At 43.5% G+C, this 27,511-nt stretch overlaps 1 protein-coding gene across 1 annotated transcript in view; it reads right to left on the reverse strand.

Moving 5' to 3' along the window:
• Nucleotides 1-256: 256 nt before the first annotated feature.
• Nucleotides 257-27,511, reverse strand: part of SH3RF3 (SH3 domain containing ring finger 3) — a 94,773-nt gene continuing 67,518 nt past the window's right edge. The window contains exons 9-10 of the mRNA XM_009883106.1: nucleotides 9,605-9,942; nucleotides 257-746 (exon numbers count right to left, since the gene is read on the reverse strand). Of these exons, the coding sequence (XP_009881408.1) occupies nucleotides 578-746; nucleotides 9,605-9,942 (507 nt within the window). The 3' untranslated portion in view covers nucleotides 257-577. The remainder of the gene's footprint in view (nucleotides 747-9,604; nucleotides 9,943-27,511) is intronic.

Below are 27,511 nucleotides of genomic sequence, written 5' to 3' on the forward strand. Positions count from 1 at the left end.
TATATAGAAAGCATGACACTAACATTTCGGACTCCTCATTCGTTCTTGCACGATGATGCACCGATCTTTAGCTGGGGTTTTCTCCACCCTCCCCCTCCCTCTTTTTCCCTCAGGAAAAGCGAAATCCCAGTTTAAGAGCTTCCTAGCACACCTCCTTGAACTCTCAAATCCATCTTGCATAGGCCAGTAATAAGAACACTGCAGCTCTGACAAATAAGTTACAGCAATATAACAACTTTCTTCTTAATTTTTTTTTTTTTTTAAAGATATCTTCTCTATAATTTACACAAAGGGTTAACAGCCAGAGTTCAGGTTACGTACAGTCCAGATGGGCGCCCTTTCAGTCTGTGATTCCAGGTGGAAGGCACTACTTCAACATACCACTGTATGCACCGCACATGGACTCAGGAGCACAGCGGGACACTGCGTCTCCGGAGCTGTAGACTGAAGGGCCTGGGGGAAGTCTTTGGAAATAAAAATGGCAGTGGTTATCAGTCCAGTTTCCCTTTGCTGTCTCTTCTTGTGCTATGCAGTTTCCCCTGAAAGCTCCTCCAGTTGAGAGAGCGGCGAGCCGTCCTCAGAAGCTCTCGACAAAGCTCCCCGGGAAGAGGCCCGTCCTGCCATTCCTCTGCAATGTCCCTTTGTACCAGCCGTCCTCCCGTTTCTTGTGCACAAACACAATGTCACCTTCCTTCAGTTCGATCTCGGCCTCGCTCTGCGGCGGGTATGGGACAACGACGCGGTACCTTTGGAGACAAAAATGGGAAGCTAAAATGGAGGGGTATCAAATGACTTTGGAAGCACCCTCCAAACCAAGATGGAGCCCCTGTCCTGAACCATTCGCAGAGCTCTCCGGGAACTTGGTTTTCAAGTGTCACTTCATTTTAATGAAGTAATGACAGGTCTGATCCTGATACGGCTATTCTGCACTCAGGCTTATCAGCAGGTGTCCTCCTGAGAGCACAGACAGGGCCCTTTTACATCTGTGCACTTGTGTGCAGAGCAGGGAATGTATTTCTGCTGCACTGGTTTCTTTCTTCAGCACACGTACTTTTGCAGTCATCTGGCATTTGGTTAACAATCAATAACTGTCTTGCTAATTGCAAAGTAATGAATATAGTAAGATAGTTAAAAGATGCCAATTGATTACCTAAAGCCCATCTCCTGAGCATTAATATTTCCACAACCACTGCATGGCCACTGATGCCTCAGTCATGTTTGCTACAACGCGAGTATGTATTTAAAATAATATCCTGTCCTCGAGAACCAAGTTCAATGTGCCCTGGAGGCTCTGGAGCTCTCCCTGGGGCCATTCCCAGTGAGATGGTACCAAAACAAGGGACTCTCCAGTGGCAGTCACTAATTTTCTTTGCGGATGTTGCTCAGGTACCTAGTGACTGCAGTTCTGAAACTAGCGACTCCACAGTGAAAATACCCTCTTTGGCTCTATGTTTAGACATCTCCACGGTCAATCATCCGGTTACTTGGAAAAGCATTCTGCTCTAAACCTCAACTATGGCCTTTTTATCTTGACACAGTCATGTATGTTTTCAACTGCCATTGGAAATCTGCTGGTCTTCTCTGTCCCTCAGTCAGTACATCTAGTTGTCACTTCCTTCCTCTGTGGCAAAGCAAATAGGAGAGGTTGAAACGTGTGCTGCTGGCTGGCTGCAGGAATATGGTCTATCACGCTATCATCTGTGGAACTGCTACACTTATATCATGAAGCTTTGCCAATTACAGCCATTATGCAAATGAATGCACACATTATTTCAAACACTCTGCTGCAGTGTTGATTAATTAAATTATCAGAGTGGAACAATTGTAGCTAAGATTATGCCAAGTTTCAGATCTCGCAACTCTATGCACAATCACAGAGCATTGGAGCTCTGGACCTGGATCTCAAGAGGCTTTGAGAAAGAAGAGGGTCGGACCTCAACAGCAGCCGAGTGGTGCAGAGGTACTTGCGGGCCCTTTTGGCAGATCGGGAAACAGGAACAAAGAAAAAGGCGGTGTCTTGGGTAGGGTTGCCCCAAAGACCCAGCTGGGACCGCCAACACCTCATGTCATACCTTAAGCACAAAGCCATCCTTTTAAAGCCAGACTACATCCTAGGAGTCAGGAGCTGCTAGTCCCTAAATGGCTCACATGAGGAGGGAGGTTACCACGCTCAAGAGGAATGTGCCCATCGTCATAAAAGGGGTTCTACACAGCATCTCCTTAGAGATTTAGAAAAATAAATCTCAGTTGCTGCATTACCAAATGAAGTACTTTTTCCCATTTAAGGAAACCCCAAATGCTGCGGTTTAAATTTAATTAACTACGTTACCTTATAGGATAGCACCAAAGTATTTTTGATAGAATAACAAAATCTTAGGTATGAAAGATCTTGCAAATCATTTAAGAAATATTCCATGAGAGGTGGAAAAAAGATGCTTGTGCTTGTTCCCTCGAGAGGCTTTTGAAGCCTGGGAGAGGCAGCCTGGTGAGGGCTGGAGTGGGCAGCAGCACAGCACCGCTGCTGTGCCACCCCTCCAGACCTCCAGGTGGCATCTCAGCCTAGTCTATCCTCTGGAACTGAATTGCAAAATACAGATATTAGCCATATTTTTTTGGCAGAAAAGATCTCTTCTCCCAGACATCCTCCCTCACTCCCAAAAAGGCAGTCCCGTATACTTCTATTTATATCTCCCTTTTCATTTCCCCTTTTGTCCCCTCTTTGAGAAGCTACTATAAGACCGTAGGTTTTCTTACACCAAACTGCTTCCTGGCATTTCAGATGGATTTCAGAGTGATCTCAATTTCGTCTGTGTCACATTACACCTCTAAATTACCAGCTTTTTAAAATGCTAATTAGCTGGGCAACAATTGTGATGACAAGTGTGGCAAGCACCTCTGTCTGTTATTAACAATATTTGGTATTTTGTGTTGTAAATCGTACTTTTGGATAGTTGTAATTCTGCCAATTGTTAACCATTTTGGCCCAAAGTCTCCACAGCAGTTGACTGTGTCAGGCTGAGGGTCCCACATTCAGCCCAAATGGTCTCATCACCTTCAGGAATAATGTGAGGGTTTTTGCAGCACCAGCAGGACCCAGGTGAGGGCTTCCATAAACTGCTCTTGGGTGCCTGTCCAGTGACCCCGCAGGTCTGTCAAGGATGGTGTTCCTTTAGAAAATCACCTGCTCTCAACCAGGTTAAAAGCATTCAAACCATCTTGAAATGGCACATGCTTATCAGAGGCTTGTATGAGCACTGAAGGTAAAATCTCTGCTGATTCATGCTCCAAGACATCCTAGCTCTGTGGGATTTCAGATGTTGTGTTCCTCTTCTTTTCCCAGAAATGGGCTCCTCTCATGTTTTTCTCTCAGGGCACAGACTTGGATGTTGGACTTCCCCGATGCTGGCTGCTGTGGCATCCTTGGGTTGGGCCCTTCATCCCTGGAGGGGACTATCTGGAATGGGCAGTGGCCTGGGGAGAGTCCTTGGTGCCCAAGAGAAAATACATGAAGAGAGACTGCAAGTAGTATCAGCAAGGATGGGGGATAGGGTTGGGTGGGCAGGGAAATCTCAGAGTTGGAGAGCAGGGTAAGGCGAGGGAGAAGGTAGAGGGTGAGGGAGGCTGATGGGAGAAAACCTGGGAGCCAAGGGAGAAATGGGACCATGATGAAAACTGGAAGCCCTGACAGAAGGTGTGGGTATGGCTGCTGAGGGGGGCAGCTGCACTGAGCTGAGTCTGGGAGAGCAAAGAGCGTTGGTGGGAGAGGGCCTGGAGCTGGGACATGATGTCCCGTTGGGCAGGAAACTGCATGGGTAGAGGCTGGCACTGGGGCTGAGGGTGAGACAGGGACCCTGGCAACAATTATCTGACTGAGAGCCAGGAATGGGTCCATCATTCCTGTCCCTCTGCTGTCAGCAAAGACCTGGGAACCCCACTGTCCCATGTCTTCGCAGCACTCATCCTTGCAGTCAAAAGAAACACCTCTCCCACCCAGGTCTCCCTTTGCTACTGCTGCTGACATCTGCAAGGTGCAGCTAAGACTCCTAACCTTAAACAGACGTTACATGGTGGAAGTTTTGGGTTTGCTTCCTTTAAAAAAGCAAACTGACTAAAAATATCATGTATGTAGATGCATAAAGACATCTGCTACCTTAACAGAACAGGAATGTTTCACACCCATGAATCTGAGCTGAAGAAACAGTCAACTAAAATTGCCCATGACTTCACTTTTGCTTGTGTGCAATGTAATCCTTCATTACATGATGGCATACTATTTTTCCCATAGGATGCATTCAGTGCACAAGATGTCTTGCTCTGGATGTGAGTCAAGGCTCTGACATGGAAGAGATGTGTGGCTGCCAAAGCCACCCCATCTTTCACAGAGGCTGGAGGATGTCTAGTAAGTGACCACTGCGAAACTCACTGAGTAGCGCAGGTGTTGGGAAAGTGGCTTCTCTGACTCCTCCAGCTGCAGAGCCTCGTGCCACACTTTCCACAGAGTGAGACTCATCTCATGCACTCTAGCTGAGTAGGAGTCACTTGTCTGGTCTAAATTACTCATGCAGGCTCTCTGTCAGCATGCACAGACAGACATTGAAGAGTACTGATCAGAACCGATCAGTAATTAAGGGCTGGGCTCAGGCCTGGATACTGAGGAAAAAAAACACCAAAATACTGAGTATCTGCTCAATGAGTAAATATGTGCATCCAGGACGCTGATGGAGCTAGAGGAACTTAAGAAAAGAGATGTACAATGAGGCAAATTAGGTCTGCAGGGTTAACCTCCAAACAGGTCCCATTTAGAGTGCTTGAGTTCAGATGCTTAATGCAGGTTTCTGTTTGTCAAAGTATCACGCACTCAGGACAGGTTTCAGGAGTCCAGTCCTGTGACTCCAACAGGTTGCTTGTGTGTCAGGGATACACAGTTAGTTTTGTGTGGAATAGATAATTGGTGAAAATGAGGCATCTAGCTCAGTGAACTACTGCTCTTGTTCATCAATGGATATTGTTTTTCTCCATCGTTTTACTGGCAGAGTGCAGAGACCTGCAAAGTGCCACAGCACACTACTAGCCAGAAAGTGCTTCACCATATTATGGTGTCTGAATCAGCAGCCTTAGAAGAACAAATCTCAGCTGGATCTTTTACCCTTCTGCTGGAAATATTGCAGGATTCTGTTTCTGAGATGGTTAATTCTAGTTTCTCAGTCCTAATGCAGGTATCCCTAGTCAGAGAAGCACTTAACCATGTGCATACATGTCACTGTTCAGTCAGAACCTACTCCTGGGGTTATTTCTCTCGTATCACTTTCCAGGAAAGAAAAAAAAAACATTCCTTTGCTTTCCCTTTTGGCAAAGAAGATATACATGCACAGCAAAATTGAAGTCAATGGGCGTTAAGCACATGCTTGAATGCTTGCTTGAATTGGGAGCTCAATTTCTAACGTGGCAGTGATTTGTAGAAAGGATACATGGAAACATGGAGGGGTCTGTTTTAAAGGTCAAACTCACTGCTCCCATCTTACTCTGCAGCGCTGTGGTGGTTACAATTTGCTTGAAGGCTCCATGAAAACCATAGAAACACAGCACAGATATGCGAGTCGTGACAGTAAGTCTGGATATGACCGCTTTATCAGAATATAACATGGCAGAATTAGTGCCAGTTACTATAAAAGAGTCAACAACGCGTGACATGTTTTACTCAGGTTTGCATCTGGGAACAGTGCCAGGCAGTGAGGGGAGCATGACTCACGCACGCACACACACATGCACACTCAGCTCTCCTGTTTTGCTTAACGTACAGTCATATTTTCTTGAAGGGGGTGGCAAGGAAAGTATTTTGCTTTGGCGCTGCCAGGCAGACAGCACACCCCTCTCCCACGTGAACCGGCAGCGTTGGTGGGATGTGGGCAAGTCTGTGGCCCAGGCTCTGCCCGACCACAGTGCATCCCTGTACCGGTCCTGTTTCTTGCACCAGCAGAAACTGGACAGAGCGGTAGGTGGAAAAGAGCAGCCTGATGGGGTAGTCATTTGACAGTCAATCACTGCAACACAAAGTGACAAGGACACCACCTGGGAAATTTCTCTGCTCTGCTGCTCAGACTGCTGGATACTTTATGGCAGAGAGCAGCTGAAGGAAGGTGGTTTTATAAACCAATAGTGGGAAACGACACCCAGAAGCCAGAGATGGGCACTAACTATCCCAGCAAACCAGTTAAATATCAAGGCCAAATGACGGGAGAGCTAGGCACAGTTTCCTTTCTAATCCAGTCACCCATAACCAGATTGTGGAATATCAAGTAGGATAAGATAAAATAATTGTTTTCCTCGCTCTCCCTGTGCACAAAAAATGAACGAGAGCATAAACATTAGCAGCATCTCTAAGAGGGCGATCTTCACTTTACCTTCCTGTCTGACTGGCTGCAACTCCCACGAAGGGCTGCACTGTGAGGCCGTGGAATATGCGAGTCTTCCCTTAAATCGTGAGTGTCGAGCCACAAGCAATCAGAGCCTTTTAATGCACCTCCGATATGGCTAGTGGCATGACCGCTTGGGTTTGGGCAGTAGCCTGGATGTGGCAAGTGCTGGATCTGTAAGACAGCCTCTATGGGAGAAGTAGTGGTGCTCTGCCGCCTGCATGAGCCTCATTTCGAATGCCGTAAATATTAAGGAATGCGCTACTTCTTCCAACCTTTCAGGGCTCTGCCTCTGCGCACAGATGGGCGTTGGGAGACAGAAAGCCAAGTACAGCTAAGTGCACTGAAATGCTTTGCAGCTTTTTAAAATTTCATCCAGCATCTGAATCTGTTTATCTAACCTTTTTTTTCCCTCCTCCCTTTTCTTTCTCAAAGGATTGCTCCTACTGTGTGGATGAAATGCACCAAAATGCAAACAAGCAAAATATGGAGCTGAGTGACGTTGAATGCAAGTTCCTCCATTGCCAGATGTGAAAAGAACAAGTGGTTTGAAAACCGTAATTTGTTTAAAAAAAAAAATAATTTGGTACTTCTGAGCAATTTGATGATTTAATGAGCACAGATGGATGTGGGATGAATTTCTAGGAGACAAGTGTTTAATGTATCTGCTCAGATTATTCCAGGACTAAGCATTATCCTTCCTAGTGCATGAAGGTAATTAATATTTCCCATTATGGGCATGAAAAAACCCATATGATCAGTTAAGGAATGCAGATACACCAATGATATGGAAGTTAATTCATAAATCAATTAAAGAATCTTGCCTGCTGTGTATAATTAGGGTTACTTCAATTATAGCTTATTTTCGGATTTAAGACTCAGGAATTAAAATGCTTAAAATCAGAGTAAGTTCCTTACTGCCGTGTACTGCAATTGGAAGTATTTACTCAGTTTTAGCAGTCTAAATCTATTTACTTCTGATTCCAGCACGGCTGAGCAGACGCAGCTAACCCATGTCCCTCTGGTTCTATTCTGCCACTTAAAATTGTCATCAGTTAAATGCTTCACTATCCGGACCATCCTGAGGTGAACTGAGAAGTTTGTAGGATATGGCACTAGCCCTGGCATATTAAATAATGTGTCTGGACTTCTCTACAGCAAAGCTTTGAGAGCAGCACCTCAATAGCCAGCACTGGAGTCATCAGGGGATGTTCTTCCCGGCTTCTTTTCATAGCTACGTTTAACTAAAGGTGCAGCATTCCACTGATTTAGTTACACTGGTGCTAAATCTGGTTTATATTGATTTAGCTTTTCTTATAGCATTAATCTAAACTGATGTAGACCAAATTAAGTGTGCCTAAATAGGGATTGGTTTTTCACTCCTTTTACTAAATTGCTTTTTCATGGATTTTAAGGACAAGAGACTACTGTGATAGTCTGCTCTCACTGTCTTCATTACAATGCTGAAGGACTTGCCTGTGTTTATTTCTGCTTCACGTCTAATAGCTGCACTTGAACGACAGCATCTCTTTTAGACAACATGCCCAATCTAGAGTAAAAAATTCTGATGTCTGTCCTGTCTGCAGTTTCTTACAGACTGTTACCAAGCCATTCCTAAGCCTCCCCTTTACCAGGTGTACCAGAGCTACCTGTATCACTCACTCAAGTATATAGTTTTACATCTTCCATTATTCTTATGATGCTTCTCTGAGGCCACTCCACTTGCTCTTCTGAAACATGCTGTTACTCTGTGTTCTCCTTACCAATGCATTAAATTAGCTCTGTACCAACGGGTCTGCCCTCTTCATCACCTACCTCTGACCAGTCCTCTGTTCTGCAACAACAAAGACTTTATGTTGGACAGTGCAGGTCCCAGACTCAACTCTTGTTGGTCTACACCACACACATACACAATCATTTTGTAGAGATTTCTGATCTAGAGTTAGATTTGATGCCAGTAAATCAGTTTTCAATCCACTTAGTATCTGTTGTGTTGGTGGTATACGGTTTAGTCAGCAAGATATGTTATGGTAACAAACCAGATGCCTTAGAAAAGTTTAAATGTTACAGTGTTGTTGTTACCTTCCCAACCAAATTTCAACCTGCATTCTGTAAAACACCGTGTAAGGTATCAACTGTAGTATCCCTTGTTACACCCTGCATCATCTGCTCCGTTACCCCAACTGGATTCAGGGTCGGGTAGCTTGGCCTTCAGCCTCTTTGATACACTCAGATAAAAATACTTTCTTTCAAACTTCTGGAACTTTACTATTGTTCCAAAATTATTTTAAATATCAACTCCAGAGAGTTCCCTAGGCTGCTTTTTGAAAACTCTTTGATGCTTCTGTAAAAAAAAAATGTTCTCCTCGATCACTTTTTGAGTGGAAAGCATTTCAATAGCATCATATCAGTACATTATCTTTTCCCTTCCCAGTCCTCAAACTGCAGTCTTGTAGAAGATGCTTACCTGAAGCCAATATGACTCTGCACGTGGAAGCCTAGCTCTTTTCTGTACCCCTGTTTCTGGTCAGTTATCTCTCTCTCCACCTGCTTTTGTATGTTGGTATTCCTACTCTACTCTTTATGCGTTTCCAAGGTCAGTTACTCTACAGTACCAGAGCAGGCTGCTGAAATGAGCGCCAGAATCACTGGTATATTTAGAAATGAGCTACATTCTTGGTAACAGGTCACTGAAGATGGCACTACCTGTAAGAATCCTAAACATGGAGAATTTGAAATAGTCTTTGGTATCACAGAACAGGCCAGAAAGGGACTTGATGAGAAAACACATCACCTCTGTTGCCTCCAGGTGGGAAGCATCACATGACAACTCCGTAAGTTTATTAAAACATAGGGATCCCACTTAAAAAGTGGCCTTTGCCAACAGTATTTACACCTTTTGGGCTGAGAAAGCACTGCTGTCCTCCATATTTAGACCAGGGCTGTATGGTGTCATGGGCAGGTGCTGCTCACCACTATTTTAGTCAATGAACATTAAACCTGCACTGTGTGTCAAATGATTTTCAATGGGTAGATTCATGTAAGCCCTGTCTTCCTAAAAGACAGCTGAGCCACCTACAGTCAATCCACAGAGCAGCAAAACTGCAACAACCCTTGAGCAAGTTAAACTTGCATCCCTCCTCCAAATACTCTCTCAGGATGCAGGCAACCTCAGGAGATACACAGCTTACCTTTCCCGGGGCAAAGGCTTGGGCTCTGGCCGAATAGCTGCCATGGAAGAGAGGGGCTGCCTGGCAGGAGAAGGGATGGAAAAATTCAAATCCAAGGAGCCTGTTTTCCTGTGCAGAGGCTCCAGCCCCATGGCTCCCTGCATTTCACTCTCGATAGGGCATGAGCCGGCCCTGCCGTGGCTGGAGAGGGAGGAGAGCTCAGGTCCCACTGCCCCTTGCAGGACTCCTTCAATAGCTGCTTGGGGGTCGTGCGTGGGGGACACGGATGGTGGGGAGCGCGACTTCTTTTTTGTTGATGCTCCTGCTAGAAGTTTCAGCAGCCCACTCTTCTTCTCCTTCTGCAAAGGAACCAAATGAAATACGGGCAGTGAGAAGACATACCAACTCCCTTTGTTTTTCTTTCGGAAAATCTCAATGTGTGTGGCAGGAAACCTCTCAAAACTGCCATGACTAGAGGTGGATTCAGGTAGAATATGAACTTTCAGTAATAAAGATCCTATGAAAATCTCTCCCTGTCCAACAAGGATTCAACTCATTCATCAGAGTAAGGACCTAACATACTGCAAAGATCAACTCCATGTTCAAATCTACCGAGGCAGCGATCATGTGCCTTTTGAAAGAAATAGTGCAGTTACAGTGAGACAGCAAAGGTACAAAGTTCCCCTATAGAGAAGGTGGCAATCAAACTGCTGCTGTCTGTCTTCCCGAAGAATCCTTTCCCTCAACAGAGAAAGTCCCCAAAAGTAACAAATCAGGCCCTATGGCTAAAATCCTCTACTGGCAACCACAAGGGTGTGAGGAGAGATTTCAGATCCCAGCCCCTTGCAAGAGAAGTGCTCATCATTACTGCCTTATTTACTCCCTGATGCAGATACACTGTAGGGAGAACGGAGGCACAAGACAGAGGTTTAATAGCTCTTTCTAGTGCGTGGTCCCTTTCACATCCTGCATTACATAGCTGCACCTATTCGTGTCTCGCGAAGCGGGTCACTTTTCCTCATGTGTTAAGTTGAGGGTATCACCTTGATGTTTGAAGACAGACCACAAAATTCACAATTGGCAATTGCAGTGGCAGTGCATGGGAGGTTTCAAAGTTCTACAAGGGTTTCTGATACAGAGGAACGAAAACAAGATAACAGCACCCTTTCAATTAATGTGGGGAAAAAAAAAGTTCAGCCAGCATTACTGAAGAAACAAATCTGACCTTGTGGGTTTTATAGCAGTGTGAGAAATCCTGCTGCACATTTACCTCAAGCCCACACAAATACCGAATATTATGTCCTTCAGCTAGAAAGTTTTTTGGGTAGAGGAACTGTGTGCAGAAACTGGCCATCCTCCAGTACGTGCTGCACAGCGCTAGGCTAGAGTTGCAACAAGCAATGCTGTGCAGTAAATTTTCCATTTTTTCTTAACAAGAAGTTTTGCAAAAGGTCTGTTAGATTTCTTCCTCTTCTGTCAGAAGTGCAACCCATTACCCAAGACTATCTTCAGAGACTCAGGGCTGTGAAGTTTAGCTATATCTGATAATTTGTTCTATAATAGGATCCCAGGGGATAAAAACGAACCCAGCAACTGCAGTACTTATGGAACAGAAACTATTTCTCTGTCTTCAAGCAGGAACACTCTTTGGAAATACAATCCAGTAATTTATTTATTCTCTGTAGACAAAATGTCCCATGCAAGGTTTAACATGATGCTTTTTAATGTGCTGACTGCTGAAGTAATTTCTCAAAGCAGCTTTAAAGAATAGGAGGACTACAATAAAATAAATATAAGCTTTTAGAAGATATTTGGATTTACTACAATAAATGTGCTTGGAGCATCTGATATCTCTGCTCCCGAAGTTCTTGTTTGTGCTCTTTAGCTGTCACAGACTCATAAGAAAACAGAAATACCTTAGATGATAAGACATGGAAGAGCTGAAATGAAGCATAGTTGTTATCACAGAGGCAACGTCCACTGATTTTTGGGGAGTAGAGTCTGAACTAAGCTTCCAGATCCCAGACTCATGCATACCACTGGTTCCAACCATATGCGCTGTTTAAAAGGGCGTTTGTCACTTACAGGATGAAAGGATCCATCCTGCCAAGATGTTCACCCAGGCAGAATCCATGGAAGCTACGGGAGGCTGGCCATATGGCACCATCAGGTCAAAAATACTAAATAAATTCCCCTGGAAACAATAGAAAAGCAGACTAAATGCCCCTGATAAACATCTTCTTTCCCCAATGGGAAGGGACATTTGTGGGAACTGTGGTAGGTGTGCATGCCGGAATTCACCTGAAGCACCAGAAAAATACTTCAGTGTTTCTCTCACTCTCTAATTAAGCAATATCACTGCTGTCATCATTATATCAAATTTTAAAAGTCTTCACAAAATTGCAAAACTCTCCTTTCCCTGTGGCACACTGAAACAATAGCTCTAATGATCCCAGCATACTGTGTCAATATGCATTTGAAGGTGTCTAAAGGTCAGTGACAGAATACAATAGCCATTGTGGGGCTCTGGAGAAACGGGCTATTGTGCCGCAGTGAGCACTTTGAGCCTCTTTAATTGGCAGCTTTGCACATGCAAAGTAACTATGTGAACTAAAGCCCTGTATAATGAACAATTAATATTCCTATGTGGTAGCAGCTTTTCTAATTTTTGCTTCTAATTTAAATACCTTGGCAAATTTTCATTAGAAAAACCTTGTGTGACTTAGACCATTTAAGGCACAGAAGCAAAAATCTTTGGAAAGAAGGAGATGCATATATTCACACCCATCTGCACATTAAAAAGCAGATGAGTCTGACAGTCATTCAATTTTGTTTACAAGAACGGCTTCCACTCTACACAGTTAGCCCTGGCATAAATTTCTACACTCAAGCTACCATCCCTTAGGTATCAGAGAGCTATAATGAACTTGCTGATGTACCCTTTGTTCTATTTTAACAAAAGGAAAAATAAAGAATTGATTTTTAACCCTTCTTAGTCCACTCAGCATTTTATTAAACTTTTGAGACTAAGATCTGTGGTCTCTAACAAGAGAAGGTGACTTACTTCAATTGCCAAGTCTCGTTCTGCTAGTCAAAACCTGAGGAGTCTCATCCTTCCCATTGTGGCCTTGGGCAAGATGTTTAGAGGTGAACTGATACTAACCACTTTGGGTGCCTGGAGATTAGACATTACATCCAGCTCTTTCTCCCTTTGAGTCTGGCAAATGCTCTCAGCCTTCTGGTAGCACGTTGCCAGATCCTCTGCCGATGCTGCTCAGAGCCCTTCAAGCAAAACAAGGACTGTCAGGAGCTGATAATTTACTGTGATGTTTCTCATGAGAAACAGATTGGGTTTGAACCTCCTGTGATCAGCAGTTCAACCTAAATCCCTTCCTGCCTCCTCCCCCTATGTGTAAATTGGGACCAAGTTAAAACTCCTCCTTGTGCCGTGGGAATTCGTTCATGACTCCAGTGTTACAAAGCTGTACATTTCTTTGAGAGCAACCGGTCCTTTTCCATGGCTTTAATATTAAAAAAAAGAAAGATTTGGAATTTGGAATGTTAGTATGCAGTCCCAGTAGTGATTTATTGCAATGTCCAAGTATTATGAATTCATTTAATATTTAGTGTAATAGCAGCCATCCTTCACAAGAAATTAATTTAATATTTATATGGCTGTCTAAGACAGTTCTTTCTTCATCAGTTTCACTGTAAATCAACGAAGTTGGGCATAAATGCTGTAGAGAAATGTACACCGATTGGTTACAGACTCTGCAGGTTTTGAAAAGAGATAAGTTTACAGTGAACATATCTGATGATTTTCAGGAATTAAATTTTTGAATGAAAAAAAGATGGTTTACTTGTTCCATTCACAGACGGTTGTTTATTGTTTTCTAGGAAATCTGTAATCTACTGAAACAGCTGTGTAATTATTGAGTTTTCTTTGTCTAGTAGCTCCATTTCCAATTGACTGCAAACTGTGTTTGACATCCCTACCTCCTGAACCTGCCAAGGTCAGACCTTCGCATCTGTGTTGATGGATGGATTCACAGTACGGACAGAACTATTCCCATCTCCTGGTTACTGCCCACATGTTTAAATGAATTTAAATCATCACCTTTATGTTGCTCAGGTTTTATTCTAGGAGAGAATAAAAGTCAAAGAGTCAAAGCTTCCAAACCATTAATTTCACAAAGATCAATACCTTGTTCAAAAAAAAAAAAAAAAAAAAAAAAGCAAAAGAGTGAAGTTAGCTCTTTCAAATAAATCCCAGACTGTTTCTAGTTAAGAAAAAAAGGACTGTAAACACAGACAGTATAGGCAGGTCACAATTTCTTACTTTCTCTAGCAAAGCCTATGCTTGAGACTCCATTCCTATGGTGTAGCACAAAGGAATCTCAGTGGAAATCAGTCTCTGGTAGTACAAGGATGGGATGGGCAGCATTTCTGTGACCCTGAGGCATACACCTGGGGCAGCCAGCTCTTGGACAAGTGCAAGTTCCCCTCGATATGTCGCTGTGGGAACGTCTGGCAAAGTGAATACAGTCTGAGTTTAAGAACTCATGAAGGACTAGATCAAAATTAAAGTCTAAGATATGTAAATGTTGAAATATTTTGCTTCACAGTAATTGGGGATGATTTTTCCCCTCATTAATAACCCCACTTGAAGATAATAACTAGCTCTTCTTTCAGCTTCAGAGATGAGATGAGATGAGCACAGAATGCATAAACTTCATTGATGACTGAGTGATAACGGAGTCCCCTGTCTGCAAAGTAATAATCATGCCATAATCCAAATACCAATTATATATACTGGCTATATTAATACAGATCTTTTTTTTTTTTTTTTTAAGCCACCCTAATAAACAGAAGCTTCTGGTTTAGTTTTCTTCACCTGCAGCTCCTAATACTTAATTTCCTACCTATCCAGGCTCATTAAACAAATGAGGAAACCTTACTGCAGCTGATAGAAAAACTGGCTCCAGACATTGAAATGAGGTAATTTCTCATGCAACACCAGTTACATCAATAGATAAGAGAGCCAGAGGGAGAAAAAAGGTTTCACTTACAAATGAAGGAAAGAGAAACAAAACTGTTTAAATGCTGCCCTGAGCCCTACAGAACAAATAAGTAACACATCTATCAGTCAGTATCCCCCAAACCACCACTTCTATTGCTTGTTTAACTTGGTCAGTACTTGTTTCAGTAAATTTAAGTTAGTGTCTGGAGAACAGTGCATTTTTACTCTGATTCCAACTTGCCTACTGATGATTGATGCTTGCATTGAAAGAGCAGGTGGTATTTTGGATTATGTCTTTTAGGAAAAAAAGATATTTTGGTTTTTAAAATCTGTAAAATTACTTGACTTGAGGTTTTGATAATTATTTAAGAAGCACAAAAGCCAAACCAGAATAATTTCAAAGGAAAGCTTCAGGTCTGGGATATCTTTGGATATGGAGTTATCATTTGCAGTTTGCCTCTATTGCTCCTGAGGCATAGATGACATACTGAACAAGACAACAGTAATTGCTTACTACGCAACTGCTTCCGATTTTAGGGAAATACTAGTTTTGTATCATATATTGTATGAAAAGATTTGCCACAGATTTAGTTTTTAATGCAGACAAACTGCTTCTGGCCAGAAGTCTATTATTATAATCTCAGTATACAAGTTACATGCCAAGGAGCAAAAAGGATTTTAGGATCATAATATCATTAGCATACATACACGCACAAACATGTTAGACTTATGGCCACTAATTTGAAGATAATTAGTATTAAAGCCTGGAGAAAATAAGTAAAATGTCTTGCAACTAGACCTGATTGGGAATTTCAAATGTTTTGAAAACAAAACTGAGAAGAAATTAGTGTTCAGGTCCCACTACAGCAAAGCACATAGGCACTTCATCATGTGCTTTTGTTGAACTGGGGCAGATGCAAGGCTCTAGAGACTACTAAAAGAGATAAAGAGGGAATCTAAAAATATATTTGAATATTCAATTTAGACAGAATATTAGATCTTTCAAACACTGGAACAAAGTTAAAGGCTAGCTCAAAGGGAATAAAACCCTGAAGTGGAAGCAGAGAGTCTCAGCTATTGGTGAGCTTTCTGAAGGCTGCTGAATCCATTACAAGCAGAAGGTAAAAGGAACACTAACACAATTAATGGTGATTGAGGGACAGATGATCTACTACACTGATATTGTCTTTACAGCATGTTCGATGGAGAGAGATGCTGATGGATGGATAGTTTTGTATTTCATTGCTTTTCCTGGTCTGGTACGTAGGGAATAGGTGATGGTTATGAAAAGGATGGAAAGTTGTTAAATACACAACTTACTGCATGCCCCAATGACAGTTTTCAGTGATATTTTTTAGTGGGAACAGCTGAAACAGAGCACCAGGGAGCTAAAAACTACTGTTGTGCTGAAGTAACTCAAAATTGGATACTGATAAAGTGAAATGCAAGAACACTAAAGAAGGTGATGAAACCATGGTTCTCTTGAAGCCTGTGGCAACATTTCCACTTATTTCCAAGCAGCCATTATCTCTCTAACTATGCTCAGATGGATGTGTTTTAGTCCTGATTTTCATCCATCTCTTCCTTTGAAGTGTGAGCAACCTCTTTGGGGACACCAAAGAAGGAAGTAGGCATGATATCCTTGTACACATTCCACATTCAACTCTTTTCTTTACTCAGCAATGCATTGGATGGTTGACTATCCTACAACAAGTAAGGGAACCTCAGCCCAAAACATTAAGATCTCCCCTTCTCTGCTCCACTCTCCTTCCCCCTGCATAGCCTGTACAGAGAGGCATAAAGCATACGTACTTCCCTTGGGGAGTGTGGGCTCCCATCTCATTTTGGGAGAAAACTCAATCAAGGAGTTTCATGCAAGTGCTTCAAGTGTGGGATGCCCAAACACGAACAAGAGTTCCTGCTCAGTCATATAAGAAATCCTCATTTTTTATTTCTGGAAGGAAACCTTAGCACCCTGCAGAGCTGGACACATGCTGTGAATCCCAAGTGGAAGGAGGTAACTTCCTCAGAGTGAAAAAATAAGATCCAAGCTACCCTTCCCTTACCAGCATCTCCTGCTGGCTTAGACACCCGTGCTGCTTGTCAGATTTTGTGAATCCCATTTTCTAGGAACTTAATTCTGCCCCCACGTTAAATGGGAATTATGAATTCAAGCACAAAGCCTTAAAGGTAACAAACCTCCACACTCAGCAAAAGTTAACGCCCATTGTGAAACCAACGAAAAATCTGCCATGCCTACCTTCCTGAGCGCTGTGTCCTGTTCTGGCTACCGCAGCTGGAATAGGATATTGCAGAACTATAAACAGCACAGAGAGGGCAGTGAGGACCACGAAAGGTGTGGAACAACTCCCATACATTGGAGATGCCCGCTTGGAAAGCAGACATCAGGAAATATGATAGTGGCCTACAAAATCCCCGCCTGCTCAGAGAAGGTAACTTTGGAACAGATTGGCTATTTCCCACACTACAGGAATTAGGGGGAAGCTAATGAGATTATCAGGCAAATGGTTGAAGCTAAAAAATAGGAAGCACTTTTTCACACAACACATAATTAAATGAAGACTTACTGCACACAGTATTGTGGAAGCCAAAAGTATGGACAGGTTCAAAGGGGATTAGACAAATTAATGGAGAACAGATCTAGGCTATTAAAATAATGGTATGGATCCAACCTCTGCTTCAGGAAGTCCCAACAGGTAAATGAAACAGCACTTAAGCATGCACAGGGTGACTCCACCTCACTACAAAGAGATCATAAAAACAGTGAGAATGATTGCTATGATAAAAAAATTAGCTATTTGGGCAAGAGCACAGGAAACAGGACAAAGCCAGGAATGAGCCCTCCCCTGTGCCCTCCCAGCTTTGGGAAATCAGCTGTTGAGAGACTTCCTCAGCTGCAGGGGTCTGAGAGAGGGCAAAAGGCAGCCGGCAGGATGCAGTGTCAGCCAAGGAAGAGACACAAAAGGTTGGGAAATGCAACCCCAGAGCACTTTCACAGCCCTGCAACTGCTATTTGGATTCCTCAGCTCCATCTCTGCTGTGCAAAACATCATAGATCAAGGGCTGCAGCGCTTACCCTGCACCAAGGAGCCACAAAAGTATTGGTGATGGGGCTGACAAGGTCCTGTCACTTCCTGGAGCCCAGCCTGCTTCCTAACCTGGCACCACACTGCCTTTGTACATACCAAGGACTTCCTTGGAGCTACCATGGGGTCTCGAAGACCTACCATAAACTGAAGCCCAGTAAATGTTAAACCTTTATTTTAATATAAATCAAGCACGACTAGATGATTTAGGCAACTGTGGTAGACTAACTGAGCTTTCCAGAGGATTTAAGCAAAACAGCTGGACAGAGTATGAGCATCCTTCTGAAACTTTAGGTTCATTTATTCAAACTAGAGGAGAATCTATCACAGCTTCACTGACAGCACAGGATTCTGAAATGAGAAAAAGATGTATAAATACATTAACTGTTAGACAAACTGCTTAGAATTAGCGTTTTTAAATAAGGATTTAGACTGACTGGTTAGCTTGCTGCTCCTTGTCTCTCATAAGGAAGTGAAAAAGATTTATTGGTCCTGGGGAGCACTGGGAGCAACACTCACATTTTGCAGAAAGCCAGAGCAAGCTCACTCATTGAACACCTGAATGAAAGAGAATCAATGACAGAAGTCAGGATGTGCTTTGACATACTCTAATCTTACACATAGTTAGCTCTGGCTCTCTCCATTCACAAGGGGTGGATTTCATTTCAGAAGCAAACAGTTAAAATTACTTGGTCTTGATTTGTAATCTTACTAAATGACAGGCAAGCGAGACTTGTATTTCTATGGAAAGCAGAAACATGTTTGGAATAGTGGAGGTCATCTTGTCCCTTGTCGCTGATGTACCTATTCCCACTTGGTTGATACTGTTCCAGCAGCTGTGCCACCTCAGGCTGTAATTTCAGCCCTTCCAACAAACTAAATGGTATTGGGCTGGCTCGCACTCAGTGGAAAATTCAGGCATCGCAGGAGGAATAGTCTTCTCTCAAAATCAATTCCCCACGGAAGAGAAAAAGGGCTGTCTGTGGAAAATGAAAAATTGCCAGGATTTGCGTGTACTAGACACTGGAATACATTACAGTGAAACAATTCCTACAAACAATTCATCAGTTCATAAAAGATGCACTTAGATAGAGACTGAGGAGTCAGCTGAGACTGACAGAACATATCACACCCGCATGGACTGTGGCCTAGAGGTGATGAAAGCAGAAGATCCTCTTGCTCAGGCCACGTATTTCTGAAAATTAGCCGGGCTTCGCACTGCCGCTGGGTGAGGGAAGGGAATGAGAGGGGCCCTGCTGGTTCTCAGGTGGTCTGACATTGTAGAAGCAGGTCCTTGACACCATCAAAGCTACGAGCATGAAAATTTTGCTCGCTCTGAAGGCTGCCTTCCAATTTCGGCAGCTCCCACAGCATCAAATCTGAGCACCCAAAAAATGATTCTTAATGTATTTCATGAGTTAAAAAAATCAGGTCTTGCCCCTGCTCCCTCTTGCCCTCATGACAGCATGTCTCAAACAAGGCAAGTAATAATTTATTAGCATCAAGAAAAGAAATACCAACCGCTCCAGCTGACGGCTTCTTTTCTGGGAGTAAGGGGAAGCTCAGCCTCCCAGTGCCCACGGGAGCGCAGGGAGTCCCAGGTGCTCTGTATCCATGGGCATCGCAGGCCTCGCCGCACCCGGCAGCACTGCCCAGGGACTGAGCTGTTGTCCAGTGCGCTGAGGTGCGATCAATTATTACTGTGCATAATCTTTGCAGGCAAAGCAGCTGAGGTTTCTGCAAACTCCCCTGTCAGCTGTGCTATAGGCATTTTCACTCCTACTATGTTTCCAAGCAATGGCCTGTTAATTACTCCTGGGACACACTGAGGTGGCTGAAGTCCTTTTCTCTTATAGGTACCAATTGATCATGTATGCTCTTTTAAAAAGGAAGAAAGAATCCCAGAATCGTTTTAAAGGATTGCAAAGTAAGTGGCTGTCAGTGTCAGAGGAATGCCCAGGCATGTAAATGACAATTTCTTTGATAAAATGACCAAGGCACTGTGGCTTTCCAAATGTCACAACACTTGGCTTGTAATTACTAGGAAACTTTGCAATAGCAAAAGACTTGCTAGAAGCTGCTCAAGCCCTGGCAGCATTTGTAATAACAGCATCCTCTCTTCAGCAAAAATTGAATTTCAACTTTTTTTCCTAGTTTTGTCGTTTTGTTACTTAAAAAATAAATATGGAGCCATCAAAGACCATTTGCTAAAAAAAGCTCCCAATACCCTTATACTAAACTCAGGTCTTCAGGAGTATAAAATTCCCCTGTCCTAAATTAAATTGCTGAGCAAGGATCACCAATGAAAAATGGACGTATCCAAAGGGAACAACTAGTGTATAAGTAGGAAGGGGAGTCAATAGCACTGAGGCTTTTTTTCCTTTTGCACTAAGCCTGGTCTTACATTGCAATCCTATCCCTCTGTTCTATCTTCCCTTCCTTTATCTGTTTTGTTCGCTTCTTTTTCTCTGACACATGACCTACAGGTATGACCATATAATTAAATGCAATTGAGTTGCACTGATTTAACTAATTACCACCTGTCACATGTGTCACCTAAGCCAATGTTCTCCATTTCCTCATCCTACCCCAACTGTGAGACAAAATACATTAGCTCAAATGTCAGACTTAGGTTGATTTGGGTAACCCAAGATGTCCGAGGACATGCTTTATGCCAAAGCTGGTAGTAGGATAATTTCAGTGGTGCAGCCAGTGAGCAGCATCTCACATGGGTTACACACATAATCACATCTGTAACCTCACGAGCTCTCCGAATAAAAATTTGTTGCTTGTTGCTTGTCTGGAGTGTGCTACATAATGAGGCAGTGACATCTGGTTGGTGTTTTCACATGTGACTACTGCAGAAATAATTAGCAATGACAACACATACACAGCGTATTCCTCTTTACTCTGCCATCAAGTTGACTGATGCAGAAGAGGCCAGTCTGACCTGAAATAAAAGGTGGATCCTGCCAACTAACAGCAAGAAATGGTCAATTTTAGCACACAAGCTCAAAATGCCTCTGTGAAAATGTTGGTCACACACACCTCACATCTGAAAATGATGGAAAATATATAAAGATAAAATCACTACTGCACTGGAACAGAAATGACAGCTTTGTGGTAATAGTCCATATCCGAGCCCGCCTACCCTAGATGAAGATGAAAAACCCTTTACACAAGTCAGACAACAGTACAAGAAGATTTCCCCTTACTGATCGACTGATGGTCTATACACAAAGACTGACAGCCTGCCTTATTTTCATTTTAGCAAAACAGTATGGGTAAACATTGACTTAGAATTGTCTCATCTTCAATTTGATCATGGTTGACTGAAATGTCTCTGTCTATGAAGATAACAGAATTAGTAGTCCATTAGTTAAGCAATCACAACTTCTATTCAAGCTTCTGTACTATGATGACTTTGCTGTGTCTGACAATCTTCTCACAGCAGAGCAGACAATATAATGAATATCTTGCAGAAGTTTGTTCTCTCAACTTTTTCCTGTAGGACGACTGTGTGTGTGTTTGAGAGGTCCCTTCCAGTCTTACACTCTCCCTCTTTCTCAACTCAGCAGCAAACATGCAAGCACGCAAACTGCAGACAGATAACCAAATGCTACCAGTTGCTTTGTAATGTGTTGCAGTTAATGACTTTCTGTCAAACTGGGAGAACATTTCAAGCAGGTACCAACAGGGCTTGCCTTAGTGTCTGTGCCAGTCAATCTTTTCATTAATTATGTGGTAGATGAGCTAGAGAGTGCGCTTCTAAAACCAGCAGTGGGCACTGAGCTGACTAAGTCTCCAAGCAGTTGGAAGGTCTACAGGTTTTAGCTGGGACAGAGTTGACTTTCTTCGTAGTAGCTGGTATAGTGCCATGTTTTGGATTTGTGATGAAAAAAGCATTGATAAGAGATCCCTGTTTCAGTTGTTGCTGAGCAGTGCTTGCACAGTGTCAAGGCCTTTTCTGTTTCTCATGTTGCCTCGCCAGCTGACCAGAGGTATATCCCAGACCATACAATGTCATGCTCAGGAATAAAAGGTGGGGGAAGAAGGAGAAAGGAGGGAACATTTGGAGTGATGGTGTTTTTCTTCCCAGGTAGCGGTTACATGTGATGGAGCTCTGCTTTCCTGGAGATGGCTGAACACCTGCCTGCCTATGGGAAGCAGTGAGTGAATTCCTTGTTTTGCCTTGCTTGCATGCGCAGGTTTTCTTTACCTATTAAAGTGTCTTTATCTCAATCCATGAGTTTTCTCACCTTTACCCTTCTGATGCTCTCCCCTTTACCCTTCTGATTCTCCCCCCTTCCCATTGTGGCAAGGAGTGAGTAGCTGTGTGTGGGTTGAGCTGCCTGTGGGGGTTAAACCACAAGAGAGGGATAAATAGGGTAAGAATTCAGAACAATTTTCCTAAGATGGAGAATTGATACCAAATCACCATGGTGAAATCTGCAAAGACAAATATGACATGCTACTGCTAGGAAGGAGAAATCAAATGCACAGATACAAAATAAGGAGCGGCTGGCCAGCCAGCAGCTCGGCAGAAAGGGACATGGGAGATAAAGTTGATCACAAATGGCATGACTAAAGATGCTTCTGTGAAAAAAGGCACACCTCAGATGGAAACATATTAACAAACATGTCATATGTAAACCATGGCAAGTGCTTATTCCATCCTAACTGGCACTAACAAGGTCTCAGCAAAACTCCACTCTGGGACACTGCTCTCTAAGACCTCAGCAAGCTGAAGACCACCCAGAGGAGAGCTGAAAGCATAATCAGAGACCTAGAAAGCATTACTTGTGAAGAAAGGCTAGGAACTGGGCTCGGTGAGGCTGAAAGAAGAGAATTCTTGAGGACTGAACATACTATTAATTCTCTAATACGTGGAAGGCTGTCAGCTGTTCATCTGGAGCAGGACATGAAGAAGACAAGATTCATTTGTAACCATAGAAGATTTAGGAGAGATAAGAGGGAACTTTCTGGCTCTAGTGATGTCAAAAGACTGGAACAGATTGCTCAGGGAAGTTGCGGAATGATCTTAATTGAATGATTTTAAGAAAAGTTAGACAGAGATCTGGGGTGTGTAGTAAGCATACACTAACTTTCTTACAGCTGGTGAATGGAAAGCCATCCCAGGCCTGCAGGGCCACCATCTTTCCTACCTTCTCTGTGCCACGTTCCCCGCTGGCAAGCTCTATCTCTTGGCCAGGCTGCACCTAAGCCTGCCAACCAAGAGTATCTGGCTTTGACATAAAACCTTTCCAGAAACATTTTAAAAGTTGGGAAATCAGTTCTCTCTTTTATGTCCTGATCAAAGCCTAGCTTATGCATTTCCCTTGCCACAGCAGACACCATAGTGTTCATAGGATCTGCCTGCCCGACCTCCCTCCCTCTTCTGTCTCAAAACTTAAGATATGAAGAATAACATGATGTTGTACAGAAGGGAATAGAGACCTCTGAAGTCATCAAAAAAGCCAGCTAGTTTCATTTCATAATATACCAGGTCTGAACTGATCATGAATTGGGACTAAAAGCAACAGTACAGGAAATCTACTTTACTGCAAAATAAGTTGGCCATGGACTCACATTAAATTACTTCTTCTCTCCCTGGGGCATCTGGTGATGAAGCCCAATGCCAGCTTGCTGCTAGCGTGCTGAATACAGTGAGCTGTGAGTGAGGGTTAATATATTAGTTTCTGTAGTCTTAGCTTACAGAAACATATCACTGAATATGAACCAAACAAAACATAAGCAAAAAAGCAATGCAACAGGTTGAGTTCTGCCTTTATAATGAATTGTTTTTTAAAAGGTTGACTGCTTGACACCCTATGTTAATTGATTACAGGCAGCCTGAAGACGTACTGCCTGAAAAGCAACTTTTGCATGGTGTACTTTCTGAATTCCTGAGACTGATCTTTTCTCCAGAGGGCATAATAAGAGCATTTTTTTCCAGTCCTTCAGAGATCAGCATTGACTCCATGTCTTGACTTGGTCTGAAGGGAATTACTAGATGCTTGGGACATTTGGTCAAAAAAATAACAACCCAGACTGACTTTCAAGTGGCTTTACCATTTGGCAAAAGAAAAGCTGAGGGCTTGTGAATCTTTCTGCTGCTACTGCAAAATTAAAAATAAACAAAAATGTACAAAATAAGATAAATATCCCTTTGCTGTAACTTGGTTATGCCCTCGAGTTACACTATGAAAACAGAAACATGCCACAGATATCTGTTGTCTGTTGTAACGTGCTCTTCCTACAGTGCTGATGTTTGTCAGAAACTGCAATTTCATTTAGTTTATGTAATTCTTCTAACAGAGCTTACTGAAATATTTCTGCATTGACACTAGATATTTTAACGCACCTATTATGTGTAACTATAGAGAAAAGCAAGGAAAAATACCAGTACCTGTGTGACCAAAAAAAGAATCACGGGCACTGAAAAGTTGAGTATAGCCAATTTTTGCAGGAAAGTTCAAACTGCCTCCATAAAATGACTGCATTGGCATTTGAGATACCCTCTTGGTTGTTTAAGACTTACTGGCTTGTGAATTCACCGTTGGAAAACCACTGAGGAAAGCAAATGAGTTCTGGACATGTGAGAGGCCAAGATGCCACCAACACTGACGCATTGTAAGTTCATAGATTCATAGAATCAGAATCATGAAATCATAGAATCATAGAATGGTTTGGCTTCCAACCCAAACTGCTTCAGTTTGGGCTGGGGGTCCATTTAAGGGACTTTAAAGATCATCTAGTTCCAACCTCCTGGCTGTGGGGAGAGACACCTTCCACTAGACCAGGTTGCTCAAAGCCCCATCCAACCTGGCCTTGAACACCTCCAGGGATGGGGTATCCACAACTTATCTGGGCAACCTGTTCCAGTGCGTCACCACCCTCATAGTGAAGAATTTCTTCTTTATATCTAATCTAAATCCACCCTCTTTCAGTTTAAAGCCATTACCCCTTGTCCTATCACTACATGCCCTTGTAAAAAGTCTCTCTCCAGCTTTCTTGTAGACCCCCTTTAGGTACTGGAAGGCTGCTATAAGGTTTTCCCAGAGCCGTCTCTTCTCCAGGCTGAACAACCCCAGCCTTGTCTCAGCCTGTCTTCATAGGAGAGGTGCTCCAACCCTCTAATCACTGTCATGGCCCTCATCTGGACTTGCTCCAATAGGTCCATGTCTTTCTTATGCTGGGGGTCCCAGAGCTGAACACAGTACTCATTGGTTTTGAGGCATCCAGCTTCTTACTGTGTTTTTCTGCTGGAATGGTTTCATCCTGCATGTCTCCCTCCTAGAAGTGGTGGGGCAGTGTCAGTCCCATGCCAGCTCTGTGTTTTACTGGTCCAAGGCAGAAAGTGGAGGACAGGGACAGGCACAGCATTTATATTCTGTTGGTTTTTTTTTAACCTGTGCATAGGAATTTGGAGCTTGATGTTATGAGGGAAGGAGTGATCAAAACACGTTCTACAGGAACTGGGCAGGGAGAGGGCAGAAGCTGTGATGGGATGCTCAGCTGCAGAGTTGTGCGGTCTGGGATGGGGATTGGCCCCTATGATTCCTCAACAGCCAGAATGTGTCAATGTCTCCCATTGACACCACAAGAGTGCTTACATTTCACCCAACTAATCCAGGAAGATGCTTGCCATCCCCTCCTACAGCCTGGCCCCATCCAGCCATCTGGTCCTGTGTGATTCCTTCTGCAGGCAGGGGAATGCCATGGGAACGCCAGTGCTGGGATGCTCACACACAGACACGCACACACTCGCACAATAGATTCATAGAATCAGAATCATGAAATCATAGAATCATAGAATGGTTTGGCTTCCAACCCAAACTGCTTCAGTTTGGGCTGGGGGTCCATTTAAGGGACTTTAAAGATCATCTAGTTCCAACCTCCTGGCTGTGGGGAGAGACACCTTCCACTAGACCAGGTTGCTCAAAGCCCCATCCAACCTGGCCTTGAACACCTCCAGGGATGGGGTATCCACAACTTATCTGGGCAACCTGTTCCAGTGCGTCACCACCCTCATAGTGAAGAATTTCTTCTTTATATCTAATCTAAATCCACCCTCTTTCAGTTTAAAGCCATTACCCCTTGTCCTATCACTACATGCCCTTGTAAAAAGTCTCTCTCCAGCTTTCTTGTAGACCCCCTTTAGGTACTGGAAGGCTGCTATAAGGTTTTCCCAGAGCCGTCTCTTCTCCAGGCTGAACAACCCCAGCCTTGTCTCAGCCTGTCTTCATAGGAGAGGTGCTCCAACCCTCTAATCACTGTCATGGCCCTCATCTGGACTTGCTCCAATAGGTCCATGTCTTTCTTATGCTGGGGGTCCCAGAGCTGAACACAGTACTCATTGGTTTTGAGGCATCCAGCTTCTTACTGTGTTTTTCTGCTGGAATGGTTTCATCCTGCATGTCTCCCTCCTAGAAGTGGTGGGGCAGTGTCAGTCCCATGCCAGCTCTGTGTTTTACTGGTCCAAGGCAGAAAGTGGAGGACAGGGACAGGCACAGCATTTATATTCTGTTGGTTTTTTTTTAACCTGTGCATAGGAATTTGGAGCTTGATGTTATGAGGGAAGGAGTGATCAAAACACGTTCTACAGGAACTGGGCAGGGAGAGGGCAGAAGCTGTGATGGGATGCTCAGCTGCAGAGTTGTGCGGTCTGGGATGGGGATTGGCCCCTATGATTCCTCAACAGCCAGAATGTGTCAATGTCTCCCATTGACACCACAAGAGTGCTTACATTTCACCCAACTAATCCAGGAAGATGCTTGCCATCCCCTCCTACAGCCTGGCCCCATCCAGCCATCTGGTCCTGTGTGATTCCTTCTGCAGGCAGGGGAATGCCATGGGAACGCCAGTGCTGGGATGCTCACACACAGACACGCACACACTCGCACACACACACGCCTCCAGCCTTCTGCTTCCAGCTCTCCCTTGCATGCTCTTTCTTTTGTCAGTTCTACTTTCTTCCCCAGGCAGCAGTAAGGATTTAGTAAAAGCCCATGGGTCCTCTGTGTTATAAAATTAGGTCTCTACAGGTGCCAGCAGAATGCCGTGCCTTGGCATCCAAACAGTTTTGCCCCCAGTTAGTAGATGAACTGAATTTCCTCTTGAAGCTAAAGCACTCTCCATCCTCGCCTCGCCTGGATCCGCTTCCCCTTACGGCCGCAGAATGCAGCACAGAACCACTTGAAATGGCGTTAGAGAAATCCACCGCGGACACTTGAGAAATCCTGTGACAGCACTACGAGGCAGATAAGCACAGGCAGGGGGGAGAGGAGGGAGAAAACGAATAGCTTTCAGAGACTGCTTGGCAGCAAAGTCAACGCTTGAAATATCTGTGGGGAGTTTGAAAGCATTTCCTAACATCAAAAATGCGAAGAAGAAAAAGAAATTTTGATCAATGGCTTGTTGCCCTTGATCTAAGCAAAAGAATCTTAGCTGGTCAGAAATAACAGAAATCTGTTTTATTGTAAAGCTGAAGTTTTCTATGTTTTGACAGCTGGGGCTCATGCTTTTGGCTGGGTTATTTGCCAGCCTTAAAATACTCATCAGTGAGTTGCCAGGTTTTTGTCCTTTCAAATTGAACTCTAACGACGAAGGAGAAGGTGCTGGATAGATTTTAAGCACGAGTTCTCTGCCCTAAAACAGAACTTTGTGGCCTGAATTCACATGACCAGAAAAAGAGGTTTCCACTCCCTGGCCAAGTTTCTGGTGAATCACTTGCTGGTCACCGAGCCAAGATTCACTTCTGGAGCATGGGAAGCAGTGGCTCATTTGTGATGAAGACAG

The sequence above is a fragment of the Charadrius vociferus genome, unplaced genomic scaffold, assembly GCF_000708025.1.
Source record: "Charadrius vociferus isolate BGI_N301 unplaced genomic scaffold, ASM70802v2 scaffold92, whole genome shotgun sequence".
In the NCBI taxonomy this organism is placed as follows: Eukaryota; Metazoa; Chordata; class Aves; order Charadriiformes; family Charadriidae; genus Charadrius; species Charadrius vociferus.